The following is a 19034-nucleotide window of genomic DNA, read 5'->3' on the forward strand; positions in this document are numbered from 1 at the left end:
ACAATAAACATAAATTGACTGAAATCTCCAGTTAAAAGCCAAATTTGTGAGAAATAGATTAAAAAAAATCCAGCTACAGAATACTATTTTTGTAAGGATGTATCATAACATGAGGGTACAGAAGAACTGAAATTCAAGTAATGAAAAAAATATACCATGTCAGCACCATATGAGAAAACAATGAATCATTTGATACAAAGAAAATGAAATGACAAGATTACAAAAGAGCTTTCTGAAGAGTAAGCAGTTTTTCTGAACTAAAGCAATATAACTGAATCTCAGCTTCATTTCACCTCATTTTAATTCAGCTCAGGGCTTGAGCTTATTAATAACCTTTAGGAATCAGATTCCTTTGTTTAAGTGTACTAGCATCTCTTCTGACATTTTGATAACCACGCCAGCAATGACTTCATATAAAACAGTGAGAAAGTGGTAATGAGATTAAAGCCTAGTATAGAGCCCTATAGCACAATAAAGAAGCATCTTTAAAGTCTGATATCTGTTTTCTTATAGTTGCTCAAGGAATTACAAACCCCATTACTATTATTCACATCTTATTCCTTAACTTTATTCACAAGCCTATCAAGGTACAGTTTCTCAAAAACTGAAATCTAGACATTTTGTCAATAATAACTTTACTTATTTATGCATGAGTATGTACATACACACATCTATCTGCACATACATACACACTTACACAAAACACATACACATGTATATATATATATATATATATATCTCATATAGATAAATCATAGTAATACTGTACCTCATAGGTAGTTCCATAATGGCATGTAAATTGGCACTGTCTGTTAGTTTCTGCATCTTGCTCAACATTGGTATAAAATATTACTCCATCTCCAGAGCAGGATACAATCTGCTTATCATTTGTGCATGGTAAGAACTTTGCACTAAATATATTTGCTCGATGCCCTGAACGAATTGTTGTCAAAACCTAAAACACAGAGAGGAGTTTTTAGTAATTTACTACTAAATTACTAAAGAGTAAATTTATTACTAACTACTAAATTACTAAGAGTAATTTTTAGCAATTTATTATTTCCTAAAAAGAAGCATTCAAATTCAAACTTAATATAATCCTAGCCAGGAATAAATTCTCATTAACACTCTCAGCTCAAATGAAAAATTATCATTTGATTCCAAGCTATTGGGTTGGCTAAAAAGTTTGTTCAAGTTTTTGTGTAACATGGAAAATCCCAAATGAACTTTTTGGCTAACCCAATATTATAATTAGAAGAAAAAAAATCGGAATCTCACATATTTTATTTCCCTCTGAGATGTAAAGAAGATTAAGTATATCAACAGGAATAGTGCTGAAACAGAGTCCCCCTAAAACTAAGTTCCTCTGCAGAGTTTATGATTAACTTCTCTATCCAAATTTTATTTCCTGTCTACTCCAATATCTGTTTCTCTCATGACTGAGGAGGATCAAAGAAAATGGGACTGAGACCAAGCAGGAACCTGTGAGGCCATCCCAGGCATAAAAGTCTTTCAGTGTCTTCCGTCTCTTGTTTGTAGGAAAACGGCTTTCAGCCTCCTAGACCTTCCCTGAGTTCCAAAAGGCAGATTCAGTTACTAATTAGAAGACAGGAAATGTAGAATGGGTTCTGGTTCTTTGCAGGGGAGTAGAAGGGGTTGTGCATAACCGTTTGATATACTTCTCTGAGTTCTACAAGAACTTAAGGCCCCTAGCCAGAAGGAGGATGGTAACTTTAGGCTGAGCATCTGGACCACAGGCTGGAGATTCCTAGAACAATGTTACCTCACCACCAGCCAATCAGGGGGGGTTACACACCTGGCAGCCCTCCCCCGAAATTCTGCTTGTAAAAATTTCTTCCCTGAAAACCATGGGGAGTTTAGGTCTCTTAAGCAGGAGCCTACCTGTTCTTCTTGCATGATCCTTGCAATAAACCTTGCTCTGCTCCAAATTCTAAAATTTTGGTTTGTCTGGCCTCATTGTGCATCAGGCACACAAACGGGTTTTAGAACAGTGCCTTGCAAATTAAATATGTATATTTCTACCTATTTGGTATACATGACTCATTCATAAACTCACAGTAAATATGAAAAGACTATCTTGATTGACTTTTGAAATTGTTTCCTAAATGATTATTAAGTCATTCCCTTTCAGGATGAAAAAATAAAAACAAACTGAATCTCAAAGAATCATAAAAGTAAAGCAATAAAATGGTACAGAAGTTCCCACTTCTGTAAAGAATAAAGAAGTTCCTACACCTAAATCCTTAATAATTTAAAAGATCAGAATTCCTATGACAGAAGTATGGTTTAAATAAACATTGCAATATTTGTAACATACATAGCAGATAAAAGACCAAATCCCCCTACAGTGCTTAAAAATTGAGAGGGAAAAAAAAGGGCAAAAGATCTGAATATAGTCCAAAGATAAACAAATGGGCCTTAAAATTTTGAAAAAGCATCAAGTTCATATAGGAAATGCAAATTGAAACTACATTGAGATCACTGATTTCCACTTTTTAGATTAGCAAAAATTCAAAAGCTTGACAGCATACTGTATTAGTGAGTGTGGTGGGGAGGGGGACACCAGGCTCTTCATTCTGGTGGGATGCTAAATGGTGGGAGACCAATACAAAGGAACTTAGCAACCCCTCACAAAACTACATACGCATTAACTCTTTGATCAGACAAGTCTATTTCTAAGAATTTACTCTGAAGGTATATACATCCAACAATATATATATAAAAAAAAAAAGCCATTATTTACTGAGTCATTCACGATAGCAAACAAAACACAGGAGACTGGCTGAATAAATTCCGACAATGTATATACAATGGAGATTTAGTGCAATGGAAGTATCTGTTGTGGTTTTGTATTTTAAAATATGCTTGAAAAAAAGGGAGAGTATGTCAAAACAGAAACACAAAGTTTCTTTAGTTCACTTTAAATGTCTCACTGAACAAAACTAACATACTACTGTAAATCAACTATACTCCAATAAAATTTTTTTAAATAAATAAAAGAACAACAACAAAAAATGTTTTACTGAACAAACTGGAGCAATTTGAGGAAATGCTCATATTTACCAAATAAAGTCAACTAGTAAATGTGGAAGAAATGATAGAATTAAAAAACACTATTTGTAATGACATTATAACAACTGATTAAGGCAAGAATCAATGAATATTGAAACCACTTTATGAAAGATAGCTATGAAAAAGAGTATTTACACAATCTCCACACTACTCCTTAGATAAAATCACAAAGGGTAAATATACCCTCACAATGGAAAGATCGAATTTAACATCACCAGTCAGGGAACAAATTAATATCATGTACCACAACATCATCCATAGAGAATTCTTAGCAAAAATGTTTACTTTTAATCAACTCATGAAGAAACAATCAGACAAATCCAAATGGAGGGACATTCTAGGAAATGACTTGATAGTCAATATAACAATAAAACAACATATCAATGTTATGAAAGACCAAGAAGTTGCATGAACTATTCTACAGCAGACAAAGGAAATATGACAACTAAATGAAATGTGTGATGCTGGATTGGGGGCTGGATTAAGAGACGCAAGGCAGTGCTAAAGAACATTACTGAAACAAATGGGAAAATTTGAATATATACAGGTATATATGTACATGTACTATGTGTGGATATATGTAATATACTATAGATACATGGTAATATATATATAATATGCTGGTTTAGTCAATAAGTTGTGCCCAACTCTTGTGACCCCATGGACTATAGCCTGCCAGGCTCCTCTGTCCATGGGATTGTCCAGGCAAGAATACTGGAGTGGGTTGCCATTTCCTTCTCCAGGGGATCTTCCCAATGCAGGAATCAAGCCTGGGTCTCCTGCACTGCAGGCAGATTCTTTCCCAATTGAGCTATAAGGGAAGCTATATAACATACTACAGATACTATGTATACTATAGATATGGCAGGCATATACTAGGATATGCCTGCATAACAGTAAAGACAGGATGTTACATTCAACAGTCACTGCAGTCACCCCAAATGGTTAACCCTGAGGGGAACTTAGAACAGCGATAAATAGGCTGCCAGTCATCAAGCCATCAGTCTCTGCAGACACCCCCAGTGGTGTACCCTGAGGGGATTCAGGATGGAGAAAAAAAGAACCTTAGATAGTTAAGGGACAGGACAAAGGAGCAATTTCATTAAGCCCAGATTCCATTATCTTCCCCAAGAAAAGAAAAAATTTATCTTCCTAAATTTATTAACCTGAGATGTTTGGGTTTTTTTAAATTAGCATTAATCTTTTGATGTTATGATTACCTGGAGTTTTGTGAGTTGTCTTTTTCTTTTGCAGAGACTTTTATATTTATCCTGGCTCCCCTTTACCTCTTCAGAACAGCCCTTCAGAGCTATCTGAGAGGCTGTCTCCCTGGCTTAAGTCCTCAGTATGTCCACTGAATAAAACACAATTCTCAACATTTAGGATGTGCATTTTTTTAGTTGACAGTACAAAATCATATATATTATATATATAGCATACAGGCAATTCTCATTACTACTGGTAGTTATGTTCTATAAAGTCACCACTAAGATTACACTGTTTTTAATCAATAAGTTGTGTCTGACTCTTTAGTGACTCCATGGACTATAGCCCATTGGGCTCCTCTGTCCAAGGGATTTCCCAGGCAAAATACTGGAGTGGGCTGCCATTTCCTTCTCCAAGGGATCTTTCCAACCCAGTTATCGAACATATCCTGAACTGGCATGTGGACTCTCTACCACTGAGTCACCAAGGAAGCCCTAACACTGCCTTAGCACGTGCTGTATCCATCAGCAACTTCTCCTATGGACATACAGGGTTAGGTTTCTGTGAGGCTCTGTCGCAAACTTCTCATCAACAAATCAATAAGTAACTCTGTTGTCTGTGTTTGTTTAAAGACACTTTATTTAATACATAATGTTGATTCATTAACAATGAACTTAGGGCAAAGAGTACTATAATTCATATCTAAATATTCATTGGAAGGACTGATGCCAAAGGTGAAGCTACAATACTTTAGCCACTTGATGTGAAGAAATGAGTTATTAGAAAAGACCTGATGCTGAGAAAGACTGAAGGCAAAAAGAAAAGGGGGAGGCAGAGGATAAAATAGTGTCACTGACTCAATGAACATGAATCTGAGAGAATTACGGGAGATAATGAAGAACAGGTGAGCCTGGCAGGCTGTAGTCCATGGGGTCACAGAGTTGGACACGACTGAGCGACTGGACAACAAACAGTAACAAATGAAGCTCATCTAACATATTTTCTCTATAAAGTATATTCCAGGTTTCTTATACCTAGGAAGACTAGACGGTACTCAGCAAGATAACTGGGGACCATTTTAACCATTGAAGTCACCAACAAAAAGCAAAAAAATGCAAAATGAGTGATGTTCAATATATCACAAAAAGGATGCAGTATGCTTACAGTATTCAATGTGAAACAAGAAGTATCAAGCAGCACCTTATTTGATCTCATCTGAGAACATGTATACTGATGTATGAGTTACGCAATTCAAATTTTTTGCCACTCTGTACATGTGAATGGCCATCAATGACCAGAAAAGCACTGAAAGTTATTGACATGGAAGGGTAAAAATAAATTTAATGAGTTTGTAAATTTGCAAACACAGAATCTATAAGTAAAGAGGATCAACTCTATATTCAATATTACACATCCTGACCATGGTAACTGCATTACAGTTATATAGGATAATGTTCTTGTTCTTAGTAGACAGATGTCAGAGTATTCATGAAATGCATGACACCTCCAAATTATTCTGAAATACTTTTTTCAAAAGTCTATTTCTGGATGTTGATTGTATTACCTTTTTAACTTATCAATCAGTTTTCAAATTTAAAAAAAAAATTAGGAAAAGATACATCAATTTTACTTTTGGCTTGGTTTCAAGTAACTATTTACAATATAAGACTAATTGACAAATTAATTAACTAACAGTACGACACTAAACCAGAACATAGATAAATATTAGCAGCTAGTTACCCTGACAACTTAAGTGAAGCAAATACTTAAATTTAGATACTTAAGTATTACAAGTCACTTCACCTAAGTCCTGGGGTCACAAACAAAACAAGGATTTGCTGAGTACCATACAGTACTCCACTGTAAGTCTTATCTGTTGTTGATCAGTCATTCAGTCGTGTCCTACTCTCTGCAGAACTCCAGGCTTCTCTGGTCATTAATGCACATTTACTTAGGGTCAAATAAAAAAAGAGAAGAGTCTTTGCACCTACATTAATCAAAGTCAATGGACAATAAAAATTGTCTGTAAAACATGTTAAACTTTTTCATTCCTCTCTCCAAGTGTAAGACACTGAGACCTGCTCAAGTAAAGTACAAGAAATAACAGAGAATAATTAATGTAAAGCTTTTAAATAAGACAGAATTATAGACTTTAATGTCATCATATATTTCAGCATAATTTACCAACTCACATATATTTCAGCATGGTTTACCAAGTAGCTAAGTACATATAATTACACACAATGTATGCTAGGTCTTTCACAGTTTTAATCTGATAGGTCTTTGACTTTAGTCACCTTCAGCAGACATTATTAACAATTTGATTTATCTCCATCCAATGGGTTTATGCATAGCTTCAAAAACAAAAGCAGGAATCTCATTCAATATACTAATGTGTGTTGGCCTATCACATATCACTCAAAAATGGAAAGAAATTTCTTTATTAATCAGAGTAACAATTAGAAAAAACTGAAGTCCTTTCCACTGAACAAATCTGTTCTCTCTGAAAAAAATCTCTTCATTTCAGATATCCCACTCCAAATTTATTCCCTCTCTAGTATTCCACACCTTAATAACATCACTATCCACCCACACCCAGTTGATCACTATCCACCACACCTTGACCACCTAAGTTGATCAAGTCAAAAACTAACATTTCTCTTTCCTTAATCCACTATATAAGAAAGTGGCAATACTAACAAAGGCAATGCCAAATAATGCTCAAACTACTGCTCAATTGCACTCAATATGCCAGCAAATTTGGAAAACTCAGCAGTGGCCACAGGACTGGAAAAGGTCAGTTTTCATTCCAATCCCAAAAAATGTTTAAACTACCACAGAATTGCACTGATCTCACACGGTAGCAAAGTAATGCTAAAAATCTTCCCAGCCAGGCTTCAACAGTACATGAAACTTGAACTTCCAGATGTTCAAGTTGGTTTAAGAAAAGGCAGAGGAACCAGAGATCAAATTGCCAACATCCGCTGGATCATCAAAAAAGCAAGAGAGTTCCAGAAAAACATCTATTTCTGCTTTAGTGACTATGCCAAAGCCTTTGAATGTGTGGATGACAATAAATCGTGGAAAGTTCTGAAAGAGATGGGAATACCAGACCATCTGACCTGCCTCTTGAGAAACCTACATGCAGGTCAGGAAGCAACAGTTAGAACTGGACATGGAAAAACAGACTGGTTCCAAATAGGAAAAGGAGTATGTCCAAGGCTGTATATTGTCACCTTACTTATTTAACTTATATGCAGAGCACATCACGAGGAACGCTGGGCTCGATGAAGCACACGCTGGAATCAACATTGCCGGGAGAAATATCAATAACCTCAGATATGCAGATGACACCACCCTTATGGCAGAAAGTGAAGAAGAACTAAAGAGCCTCTTGATGGAAGTAAAAAAGGAGAGTGAAAAAGTTGGCTTAAAGCTCAACATTCAGAAAACTAAGATCATGGCATCTGGTCCCATCACTTCATGACAAATAGATGCAGAAATAGTGGAAACAGTGGCAGACTTTATTTTGGGGGGCTCCAAAATCACTGCAGATGGTGACTGCAGCCATGAAATTAAAAGACACTTACTCCTTGGAAGAAAAGTTATGACCAAACTAGATAGCATGTCAAAAAGCAGACACATTACTTTGCCACCAAAGTTCGTCTAGTCAAGGCTATGGTTTTTCCAGTAGTCATGTATGGATATGAGAGTTGGACAATAAAGCAAGCTGAGCACTGAAGAACTGATGCTTTTGAACTGTGGTGTTGGAGAAGACTCTTGAGGATCCCTTGGACTGCAAGGACATCCAACCAGTCCATCCTAAGGGAGATCAGTCCTGGGTGTTCACTGGAAGGACTGATGCTGAAGCTGAAACTCCAATGCTTTGTCCACCTGATGCAAACATACTCACTGGAAAAGACCCTGATGCTGGAGAAGACTGAAGGCAGAAGGAGCAGGGGTGACAGAGGGTGAGATGGTTGGATGGCATCATCAACTCAGTGTACAGCCTAGTATGCTGTAGTCCATGGCATTGCAAAGAGTCAGACATGACTTAGTGTCTGAACTGAACTTCCCTAATTAATAGATAATTGTTGGACTAATTGTATTTACGTGTATACAGTTAACAATTTTACCAAAGGTTGGAATTTGTTTTTAATTGTGGAAATGGGTCAATGTAATCAATAGAGAGGCATGCTACTGGAGGTAAACTGCAATAAGGTCTCAATTTAAGAAAAAATAGATGAGCAGGTGCAAACAGTTATAAATTTTAAAAACTGGAAGTATTTTCCTATGTATGCTTTCCTTGGATTAACAGAGTATAATACTTTTTCAGAAAACATCTAAAACTAATGGCCAACAGAGATGTAAGTTGGCAGAGTAACAATATGAAATGAATATAACATATTGTAAAATACGATTAGCAACAAATGTGAAAGTGAACTAGCTACAATGTCTATCACTTTGCTGATCATCAGGTTACTGTCACTCATCTAGCTGGCCAAGCAGGTATTGCTTTCTTCGTCCATCATGTTATACACAACACTTCTAAAACTTCAAGCTTGGTCCAGGAGTATCCAGTTAGAAGATATTAGCTCTTCAATCTCTTAGTAAAAATCACCCCTCCCCAAATTCACCCCTACTCCTGTCTAAGGCACTGAATACAGAAATTTCTTGCTTTCTTTTACTCACACTTATTGAGCACCTACTGTATAACAGATAATTTATTAAGTGTTGAGGAAACTAAAAAGAAATTGTCATTGTCCCAAATAAGTTAGAATCTAATAGTGAGCAACATGCAAACACAAACATAGTAATTGCTGCTGCTGCTGCTGCTGCTAAGTCGCTTCAGTCGTGTCCGACTCTGTGCGACCCCACAGACACCAGCCCACCAGGCTCCCCCGTCCCTGGGATTCTCCAGGCAAGAACACTGGAGTGGGTTGCCATTTCCTTCTCCAATGCATGAAAGGAAAAGCGAAAGTGAAGTCACTCAGTTTTGTCTGACTGTTAGCGACCCCATGGACTGCATACTACCAAGCTCCTCCATCCATGGGATTTTCCAGGCAAGAGTACCGGAGTGGGTTGCCATTGCCATCTCCACATAGTAATTGAGTTATCCATAAAATACAAGAACATGGGGAAGGAATGCCTACATTCACCTAGAGGAAATTAGAATTATTACATTATTTCAGATGAAGCTGAAGATCCAATACTTTGGCCACCTGATGAGAAGAACTGACTCACTGGAAAAGACCCTGATGCTAGGAAAGACTGCAGGCAGGAGGAGAAGGGGATGACAGAGGATGAGACGGTTGGATGGCATCACCGACTCAGTGGACATGAATTTGAGCAGGCTCTGGGAGTTGGTGATGGACAGGGAAGGCTGGCATGCTGCAGTGCATGGGGTCTCAAAGAGTTGGACACGACTGAGCAACTGAACTGAACAGATAAGAGCTGAGGCTCAAAGGATGAAATTAAACTTGCCAAGTAGGTAGGAGGTGCATGGGAAAGGAGAACACACCAATAACTGAGAAAAGTAGAAGCAGAGCATAGAAGAAACAAATAACATTTTATGCTCTAAGAACTAAAGGTAGCTGGATGAAGCCAAATCAAACTTTTGCATATATTCAGGGTTTCTTTAACAGAGGATGCTCCAAGGCTGCCAGAGGACTAACTTCCTTCTGTTCCATCTATACCACGAGAAGAACTTTCGGGAGTCCTCATGGTACAGACAGAGTCCCAAAATACTGCATAAAGTCTCTACAGGCGTCCACGCATGATCGGGACCCTGAGCTCTGTTTCTAGTCAGCTTGGCCTTCAAGGCCGCCGAAACTGAAGTGTAGATACAAGGCTGACAAGTATCTTCAGGGCAAAAGTTATCACGCTCACTTCTCTGGATTCACCTTTTTCCCTTCCATTTTGTTTAATTATATTTATTTACTTTTGGCTATGCTGGGTCTTCATTGCTGGGTGGGCTTTTCTCCAGCTGTGGAGGGCAAGGGCTACTGTCTAGCTGCAATGCACAGGCTTCTCATTGTGGTGGCTTCTCTTGGTGTGGAGCACAGGCTCGAGGCGTGCATGGGCTCGGGGTTGCCACTCCCAGGCTCAAGAGTTGTGGCTCACGGGCTTAGTTGCTCCACAGCACACGGAATCCCCCCAGATCACGGACTGAATCCATGTCTCCTGCACTGGCAGGTGGAGTCTTTACCACTGAGCCACTAGAGAAGACTTCCCTTCTATTTTAGACTGATAATTCTTTACTATCAAGATAGCTTTTTGTTACTTTTAGTATAGCTTTTTAATCAAGTATTTTTGAGTTCATTTCAGTAGGAGAATTGGTCCAAAGAATCTAGCCTGTAACTTTAAGGGGTAAAAGCTTTTATATATATATTTGAGATCTATGATATATATAATTAAGATATGATACCATTAATAAGGAACACTTAAATCTATCTTTTAAAAGTTTCAAAAATTTTATATGCCATAAATTAATTTTCCCATTAACTCACAGGATCTAAAAATAGAGTAGAACTATAAGAACAGGTAAGATCTGACTTAAGATCAAAAAACTTTACTTTCCTATGTAATGAATTATCAGTGCTTGAAAACAATAAATATTACTATATGACAGCAAATTTAGATCTATTAAAACCACTATAAGAAAACTATAAAGTTTTTTATATTTAAAATCTATTAAAGTATTATCTGTTAGTCATTTCTCAAATTGAAAAGAGTAATCACTTTAAAGGGAAAACAAAATCTTTTAAAAATTATTCCAATAGGTATATTCAGAAAATAATTGAAAGCAGGGGCCTGGAGAGATATTTGTACTGTTAAGCTCATAGCAGCATTATTCACAATAGCCAAAAAGGTGGAAATAACCCAAGTGTCCACTGGTAGATGAAAGCATAAACAAAATGTGATATATACATACAATATCAGCTTTAAAAAGAAAAGAAATCCTGACACATGGATGAACCTTCCGGACCTTATTCTAAGTAAAATGAGCCAGTCATAAGGAAAAATACTGTATACAAGCACTTTATGAGGTACCTGGATTAGACAAATTCAAGGAGGTGGAAAATAGAATAATGGTTGCCACGTGCTGGAGAAGGGAAGAAAGGAGCGTTACTGCTTAACGAGCAGCGTCGGCTTTGCAAGACTAGAGTTTTGTGGCTCAGTGATGGTGATGATATCACAACACTATGAATCAACTTAATGTTGGTACACTCAACTCTAGAAAATGGTTAACATGCTGAATTTTATGTAATGTATATTTTCACAATTTTTACTTCAAAAAGGAAAGCTCTATAATTTTTTAAAAAATCAAAAAAATTATTCCATTGGTATCTAGATGAGTGATTTAAATACTATAAACATTAAGCTTCTGATGTGTGCTGCATGCTGTCACTACACTTGTGTCCAACTCTTTGCAACCCCATAAACTGTAGCCCACCAGGCTCCTCTGTCAATTCTCCAGACAGGGATACTGGAGCGGGTAGCCATTCCCTTCTCCAGAGGATCTTCCTACCCTAGGAACTGAATCTGGGTCTCCCGCATTGCAGGCAGATTCTCTATCTGACTCACCAGGGAAGGTCCAATTTCTGAATGTGATAATCCAAAAGTATTCCACATATACATTATTCTAGGAAGTCTTCTCTGTTGTAAGAAAAAGGTTCTTTGAGTATTTGCAGAGCTAAGACAATCAAGATTTGGAAACAACAAGTTTTCCTCTGCTAAGTCAGGACAGTTAAGTAAAGCTATCTCTCCTTCAGTGAAGGAGAGCCTCAATATGAACCTCTTTTTAGGCTGCAGAAACACAAACATTTATTTAATTATCTAAGCTATTTAAATGTAGAAAAAATTTTTAAAAATGAACCATTTATTCTGTAAGATTGCTAATATTAAAACTTTAGCCTGATAACCTACAATGTTTTCATTCACATCAAAGTATCTGTATACCTACCTACTTATATAAAGTCAGAAAAAGAGCCAATAAAAATTAGAACATAATCCTAATTAAAACTCAGTATGATATCCCAGTTTACTGAATTGGATGTTATGAGCATTTTATTAGAACCTAGCCACTCTGTGTAAACCGATAAAATTCAGTTTCTTAAAATGCTTGGCTGATTCTGTGATTATAAGATTAGATTCTGTGAGCATAAAAGAAAAAAAAAATCACATTTTTCCCCATGAAGAATGGTTTATTGAGATACCATTTTTTGCAATTTTATCCACATGAATAAATGAAGCATATTTAAATTTTCTAGTTGAATGAAATCTAATGTTTTCCTAAAGAAACTAAGTAACTGCATGCAATAACTTCTAAATTATGTAATAAACTTTAGCAAAATAACAACATTCTTTGCAAATGCCCACTTCATGATTATGCACCATTTGATTTCTAGCTTCTTTTTTTTTTTTCTCATTAAGTTGTAGATTTTTAAAAACCACTTTACCTTTCTGCTGTAAGGATTACTAATTACTAGCTTGGTGTCATCTGAGCCAGATAAAATATATTCTCCAGTCTCATTCCAACAGATTGTATTAACCTAAGAAGAAAGCAAAAGAAGAAATTTAAGCAGGCTCAAAGTAATAAGTATGCCATCTTCACTTAGTTGATGGTTCAGAATTTTATATCACTAATGAGATTACACCTATGGTAAATAATATTTACCAGTTTACTTAGTGAAAATATATACTGAATACCATTTAGCAAACACAATGTTCTATAAATTTATAAAGACACATAAATTAAGTATGGGTCTTTCTTAAGTTTTATTTAAATTTATTTTAAGTAGTCCATTTTATATACAGGGATATAAAACCAAGTCACCTAAAAAGGAATTAGAAAAACTCACTAAAGAGCTATAGCAATTAAGGCTGTGTGGTACTGTCATGATCACAAACATATATATAAATCAATGGCATGGAACTGAGTCCAGAAATAACCCTTATACTTATGTCAGATAATTCTTCATAAAGGGGCTAACTAAGACCATTGAATGGAGAAAGAATAATCTTTTCAACAAATGGTGCAGTAACCACTAGATATACACAAGCAAAAGAACAAATTTGGAACCCTACTTCACATCATATACAAAAAGTAACTAAAAATGATCAAAGATTTAAATGTAAGAATCAAAACTTTATAACTCATAGAACGAAACAGGTCTCAATCTTCATGAAAACTAAAACCACAATAACCACTTTACATCCATTAAGATGGCTATAATAATTTAAGAAAAAACATAGAATATAAGAAGAAAATGCCAAGAAATTGGAACTCTGATACATTTCTGGTAGGTATGCATTACAGTACAACTATCTGGAAAGCAGTTTGGAAGTTGTCAAAAACTGAAACAGTTACCCTGTGAGCCAGCAATTCCATAACAAAATGTACATACCCAAGAGAACTGAAAACATATCACATAAAATCTTGTACACAAAAGTTCATAGCTACATTATTCACAACAGGCAAAAACGGAAGGGAAGTAATTCAAATGTCTACCAACTCATACTGAGTGAAGTAAGTCAGACAGAGGAGAAATATCTTATGATATCCCTTACATATGGAATCTAAAAAGAAATTATACAAACGAACTTACTTACAAAACAGAAAGAGATTCACAGACTTAGAAAATAAACTTATGGTTGCCAGGAGGAAGGGAGTTTCAGAAAGTCATGTACAGGATGCTATACTCAAAATGGATAACCAACAAGGACCTACTGTATAGCACATGGGAGCCTCTTCAATGTCATGGGCCAGCCTGGATAGGACATGGGCATGGGGGTGAACGGATACACGTATATGTATGGCTGAGTCCCTTTGTTATTCAACTGAAACTACCACAACATTGTTAATCAACTCTAACCCAATACAATAAAAAGTTTTGAAGTTTGGAAAAAAAAGATATTTTCCCCCCCTACCAAAAAAGTGACTAATTGATTTGCTCATAATAAAATACCCACACAATGAAGTATTATTCAGCCATAAAAAGAAATAATAATACATGGTGCAACATGGATGAACCTTAAAAATATTACAGTAAGTAAAAGAAGCCAGTCTGAAAGGCTACACATTATATGGTTCATTTACATTAAAATTACAAAATAAGCTTATCTAGAGAGACCAGAAAGCAGATTTAGTGACTGCCAAGAGCTGGCAGAGGGGGAATGGGTGTGACTGATGACTGGTATGAACTTTCTCTTTTGGATGGTGAAAATACACTGGAATTAGGTAGTGGTGACTGCTATACAATCTTATGAATATATAGTAAAAAGGCACTGAACCAAACACTTGAAACAGATGAATTTTTATGGAATGTGAACTCTATCTAAGTAGTTTCAAAAAAATTACTGACTTCCACTTTTCAGTCAAGATGGAATAACAAGAACCAGATTTACTATCACATCTGAAACAACCAAAAACAGCAGAATATACATCCTTTTTAAGTACACATGAAATATTTACCAATACAGAAAACATTTACTTATGGGCCATAAAATAAGCCTCAAGATATTTAAAAGACTTTTAAGTTCCACATAAATATGCTCTGTGTCCAAAACAGAATTAAATTAGAAATCACTAACACAAAGAAATATTTGAAAACTATAAAATAACAGACAGTCAAAAAAGAAATCACAGAATTACAAAATATTTTTAACTTTTTTTTTGCTTTTATTAAAGCAAAACATATCTCAATTTATGGACCGCAGGTAACACAGTGCTTAAAAGCAAATTTATAGTACAAAAACACTTATATTAGAAAGATAAAGGTCCTATAACAATGACTTTCGCTTCCACTCTGAAAACTATAACAAGGAGACGAATGAAATCAAAAGTCAAAAGACAGTTGGAAATAATGAATATAAGAGCAGACATCAATTAAAAAGAAAACAGGAAAACATAGAAAACTGGTAAAACCAGAAACTGGTGCTTTGAAAAGACAAATAAAATTAATGCACCTCTACTCAGATTAATCAAGCAAAAGGGGTGGAGGAACTTATTACCAATACCAAAAATGGGAGCAATAACACATAACATCATTATGAATACTTGAGCATGTAATATAATACCATGAACAACTTTATACAATGAATTCAATGACAGAGAGAGCTAACAAAAGTCCTGAAACATATATACTAAACAAAATTTACTCAAGACATTGTCCATTTTTATTAAACTGTAGTTAAAATTTTCACCAAAGGAAACTCTCCAGGCCCAGACTGCTCTACTGGTGAAATCTGCTGAATATTTTTTTTAAATAATGAAAATTCTGCACCAACTCTTTCAGATAATTAAAAAGAATTGAACACTTCTAAACTCACTGGCACAAGCTGATGGATCAATATCCTTAATGTACACACAAAAATTCTAAAACAATTTTAGCAAACTGAATAAAACAGTGTAAGAAAATAGATAATACATCACGACTCAAGATTTATCTCTGAAATGCAAGAACAGTTTGACACTCAAATCAATACAATCCATGATATTAACAAACGAAAACAGAAAATCATATGATCACTGCAATAAATGCAGAACAGACATTTGAAAAATATCCAAGTAACAATTCATAATAAGAGCTCTAAGCAAAATTGAAAGGAACTTTCTTCAATCTGACAATGAATATTTATTAAAAAACAATCATACTAAATAATGAAAGACTGGATGCTTTCCCTCTACGATTAGAATAAGACAAGGAAGTTGGCTCTCACCACTTCTGTTCAACACTCTAGAATTTTAGAGAGTACAATAAGATAAGAAAAAGAAATAAAAGGAAATCAGACAGAAAAGAAGTAAAATATATCTTCAGATTACATGACTGCTTATGCAGAATAATAAAGCTGGCTTAAAGCTCAACATTCGGAAAACAAAGATCATGGCATCCGGACTCATCACTATACGGCAAATAGATGGAGAAACAGTGGTTGACTTTATTTTTGGGGGCTCCAAAATCACTGCAGATGGTGACTGCAGTCTTGAAATTAAAAGGCGCTTACCCCTTGGGAGAAAAGTTATAACCAACCTAGACGACATATTAAAAAGTAGAGAAGTTACTTCGCCAACAAAGGTCCGTCTAGTCAAGGCTATGGTCATGTATGGATGTGAGAGTTGGACTATAAAGAGAGCTGAGCACTGAAGAATTGATGCTTTTGAACTACGGTGTTGGAGAAGACTCTTGAGAGTCCCTTGGACTGCAAGGAGATCCAACCAGTCCATCCTAAAGGAAATCAGTCCTGAGTGTTCATTGGAGGGACTGATGTTGAAGTTGAAACTCCAACACTTTGGCCACCTGATGTGAAGAACTGACTCATTTGAAAAGACCCTGATGCCGGGAAAGATTGAAGGTGGGAGGAGAAGGGGATGACAGAGGATGAGATGGTTGGATGGCATCACTGACTCAGTGGACATGAGCTTCGGGAGTTGGTGATAGACAGGGAGGCCTGGCGTGCTGCAGTCCGTGGGGTCACAGAGAGTCGGACACGACTGAGCTACTGAACTGAGAGAATCATAAAAAAAACGGAATGGACTAACAAGTAAGTTTAGGAAATTTGACGGACACAGATCAACACCATACTCCCTTGCTATCCATGAGGACAAGTTCCAGGACAACCTAACAAATACCAAATCTGTGGATGCTCAAGTCCCTTACACAAAATGGAACAGTACAGTCAACCCTCAGTATCCATAGATAAGAAACTTGTGGACATGGAGGGATGACCATATGTAAAAATAGACAACATAAGGGATTAAAACCACATTTTAGGGACTTGCCTGGCAAACCAGTGATTAAGATTTTGCCTTCCAATGCAGGAGGCATGGGTTTGATCCCTGGTTGGGAAGCTAAGATTCTATATGCCTCACAGCCAAAACATCAAAACATAAAACAGAAGCAATACTGTAACAAATTCAATGGTCTACATCAAAATAAAAAAAATTTTTAAAAACAACACATTTTGATATCCCTTTTTGATATCTACTTGTTGTTCGGTCACTAAGTCGTGTCTGACTCTTTGTAACCCCATGAACTGCAGCACACCAGGCTTCCCTGTCCTTCACTATCTCCCACAGTTTGCTCGAACTCATATTCATTGAGTTGGTGATGCCATCCAGCCATCTCAGCTTCTGTCACTCCTTCTCCCCTTGCCTTCAATCTTTCCCAGCATCAGTCTTTTCCAGCCAATTGGCTCTTTGCATCAGGTGGCCAAAGTATTGGAGATTCAGCTTCAGCATCAGTCCTTTCAAAGAATATTCTGGGTTGATGTCCATTACAATCGACTGGTTTGATCTCCGGGCTGTCCAAGGAACTCTCAAGTCTTCTCTAGCACCACAATTTGAAAGCACTCAGCATTCAATTCTTCAGCATTCAGCTTTCTTTAGGGTCCTACTCTCACATCCGTGTATGACTACTAAAAAAAAAAAAACAACGTAGCTTTGATTACACAGTCCTTTGCCAGCAAGGTAATGTCTCTGCTTTTTAATACAGTGTCTAGGTTTGTCATAGCTTTTCTTCCAAGGAGCAAGTGTCTTTTAATTCCATAGCTGCAGTCACCATCCATAGTGACTTCAGAGCCCAAGAAAATAAAGTCTCACTGCTTCCTTTTTTTTCCCATCTATTTGCCATGAAGTGATGGGACCAGATGCCATGATCTTAGCTTTTTGAATGTTGAGCTTAAAGCCCACTTTTTCACTCTTCTTTCACTACCATCAACAGGCTCTTTATTCCTCTTTGCTTTCTGCCATTAGAGTGGCATCATCTGCATATCTGAGGTTGTTGATATTTTTTCCGGCAATTTTGATTTCAACTTGTGAGTCTGCCAGCCCAACATTTCACATGATGTACTCTGCATATAAGTTAAATAAGCAGGGTGACAATATATAGCCTTGACATACTCCTTGCCCAATCTGGAAGCAGTTCCTTGTTCACATCTGGTCTTAATTGTTGCTTCTTGTCTTGAATATAGGTTTCTCAGGAGGCATATAAAGTGGTCTGATATTCTCATCTCTTTAAGAATTTTCCAGTTTGTTTTGATCCACACAGTCAAAGGCTTTAGTGCAGTCAATGAAGCAAATGTAGATGTGTTATGGAATTCCCTTGCTTTTTCTATGAGATCCAGTGGATGTTGGCAATTTGATCTCTGGTTCCTCTGCATTTCCTAAAACCAGGTTTTACATGTGGAAGTTCTGGGTTTATATACTGTTGAAGCCTAATTGAAGGATTTGAGCACTACCTTGCTAGTATGTGATATGAGTGCAACTGTACAGTAGTTTGAACATTCTTTGGCATTGCCTTTCTTTGGGATTGGAATGAAAACTGACTTTTCCAGTCCTGTGGCCATTGTTGAGTTTTCCAAGTTTGCTGGCATACTGAATGCAGCACTTCAACAGCATCATCTTTTAGGATTTGAAATAGCTCAGCTAAAAATCCATCACCTCCTCTAGCTTTGTTCATAGTAATGCTTCCTAAGATGCATTTGACTTCACACTCCAGGATGTCTGCCTCTAGTATCTACTAGAAAGTCTAAAATTTTTTTAAAGATGAGTATATCAGGTTTGAAGGAAGAAAGCTAAAACAGTGTAACAGTAGCAAATTTCAACATACCACATAAACAATGGATAAATCATACCGACAGAAAGTCAACAAGGAAACATTAGATTTGAAATATTTAGATCAAATGAATCTAATACATATAAAGAATTATTTGATCCAACAGCAGCAGAACAT

The 19034-nt window shown here is 36.3% G+C and overlaps 1 protein-coding gene across 14 annotated transcripts in view; it reads right to left on the reverse strand.

The window, feature by feature from the left end:
- The window catches only part of DCAF6 (DDB1 and CUL4 associated factor 6), a 179441-nt gene that overhangs the window by 110750 nt on the left and 49657 nt on the right, over positions 1-19034 (reverse strand). For 12 of the 14 annotated variants that reach the window (XM_043449957.1, XM_043449940.1, XM_043449924.1 and 9 more), the window contains exons 3-4: positions 12762-12854; positions 770-955 (exon numbers count right to left, since the gene is read on the reverse strand). In XM_043449957.1, the coding sequence (XP_043305892.1) occupies positions 770-955; positions 12762-12854 (279 nt within the window). The remainder of the gene's footprint in view (positions 1-769; positions 956-12761; positions 12855-19034) is intronic. The other 2 variants (XM_043449904.1, XM_043449965.1) reach the window with 1 other exon arrangement.

This window comes from Cervus canadensis, chromosome 2 (genome assembly GCF_019320065.1).
Source record: "Cervus canadensis isolate Bull #8, Minnesota chromosome 2, ASM1932006v1, whole genome shotgun sequence".
NCBI lineage: Eukaryota > Metazoa > Chordata > Mammalia > Artiodactyla > Cervidae > Cervus > Cervus canadensis.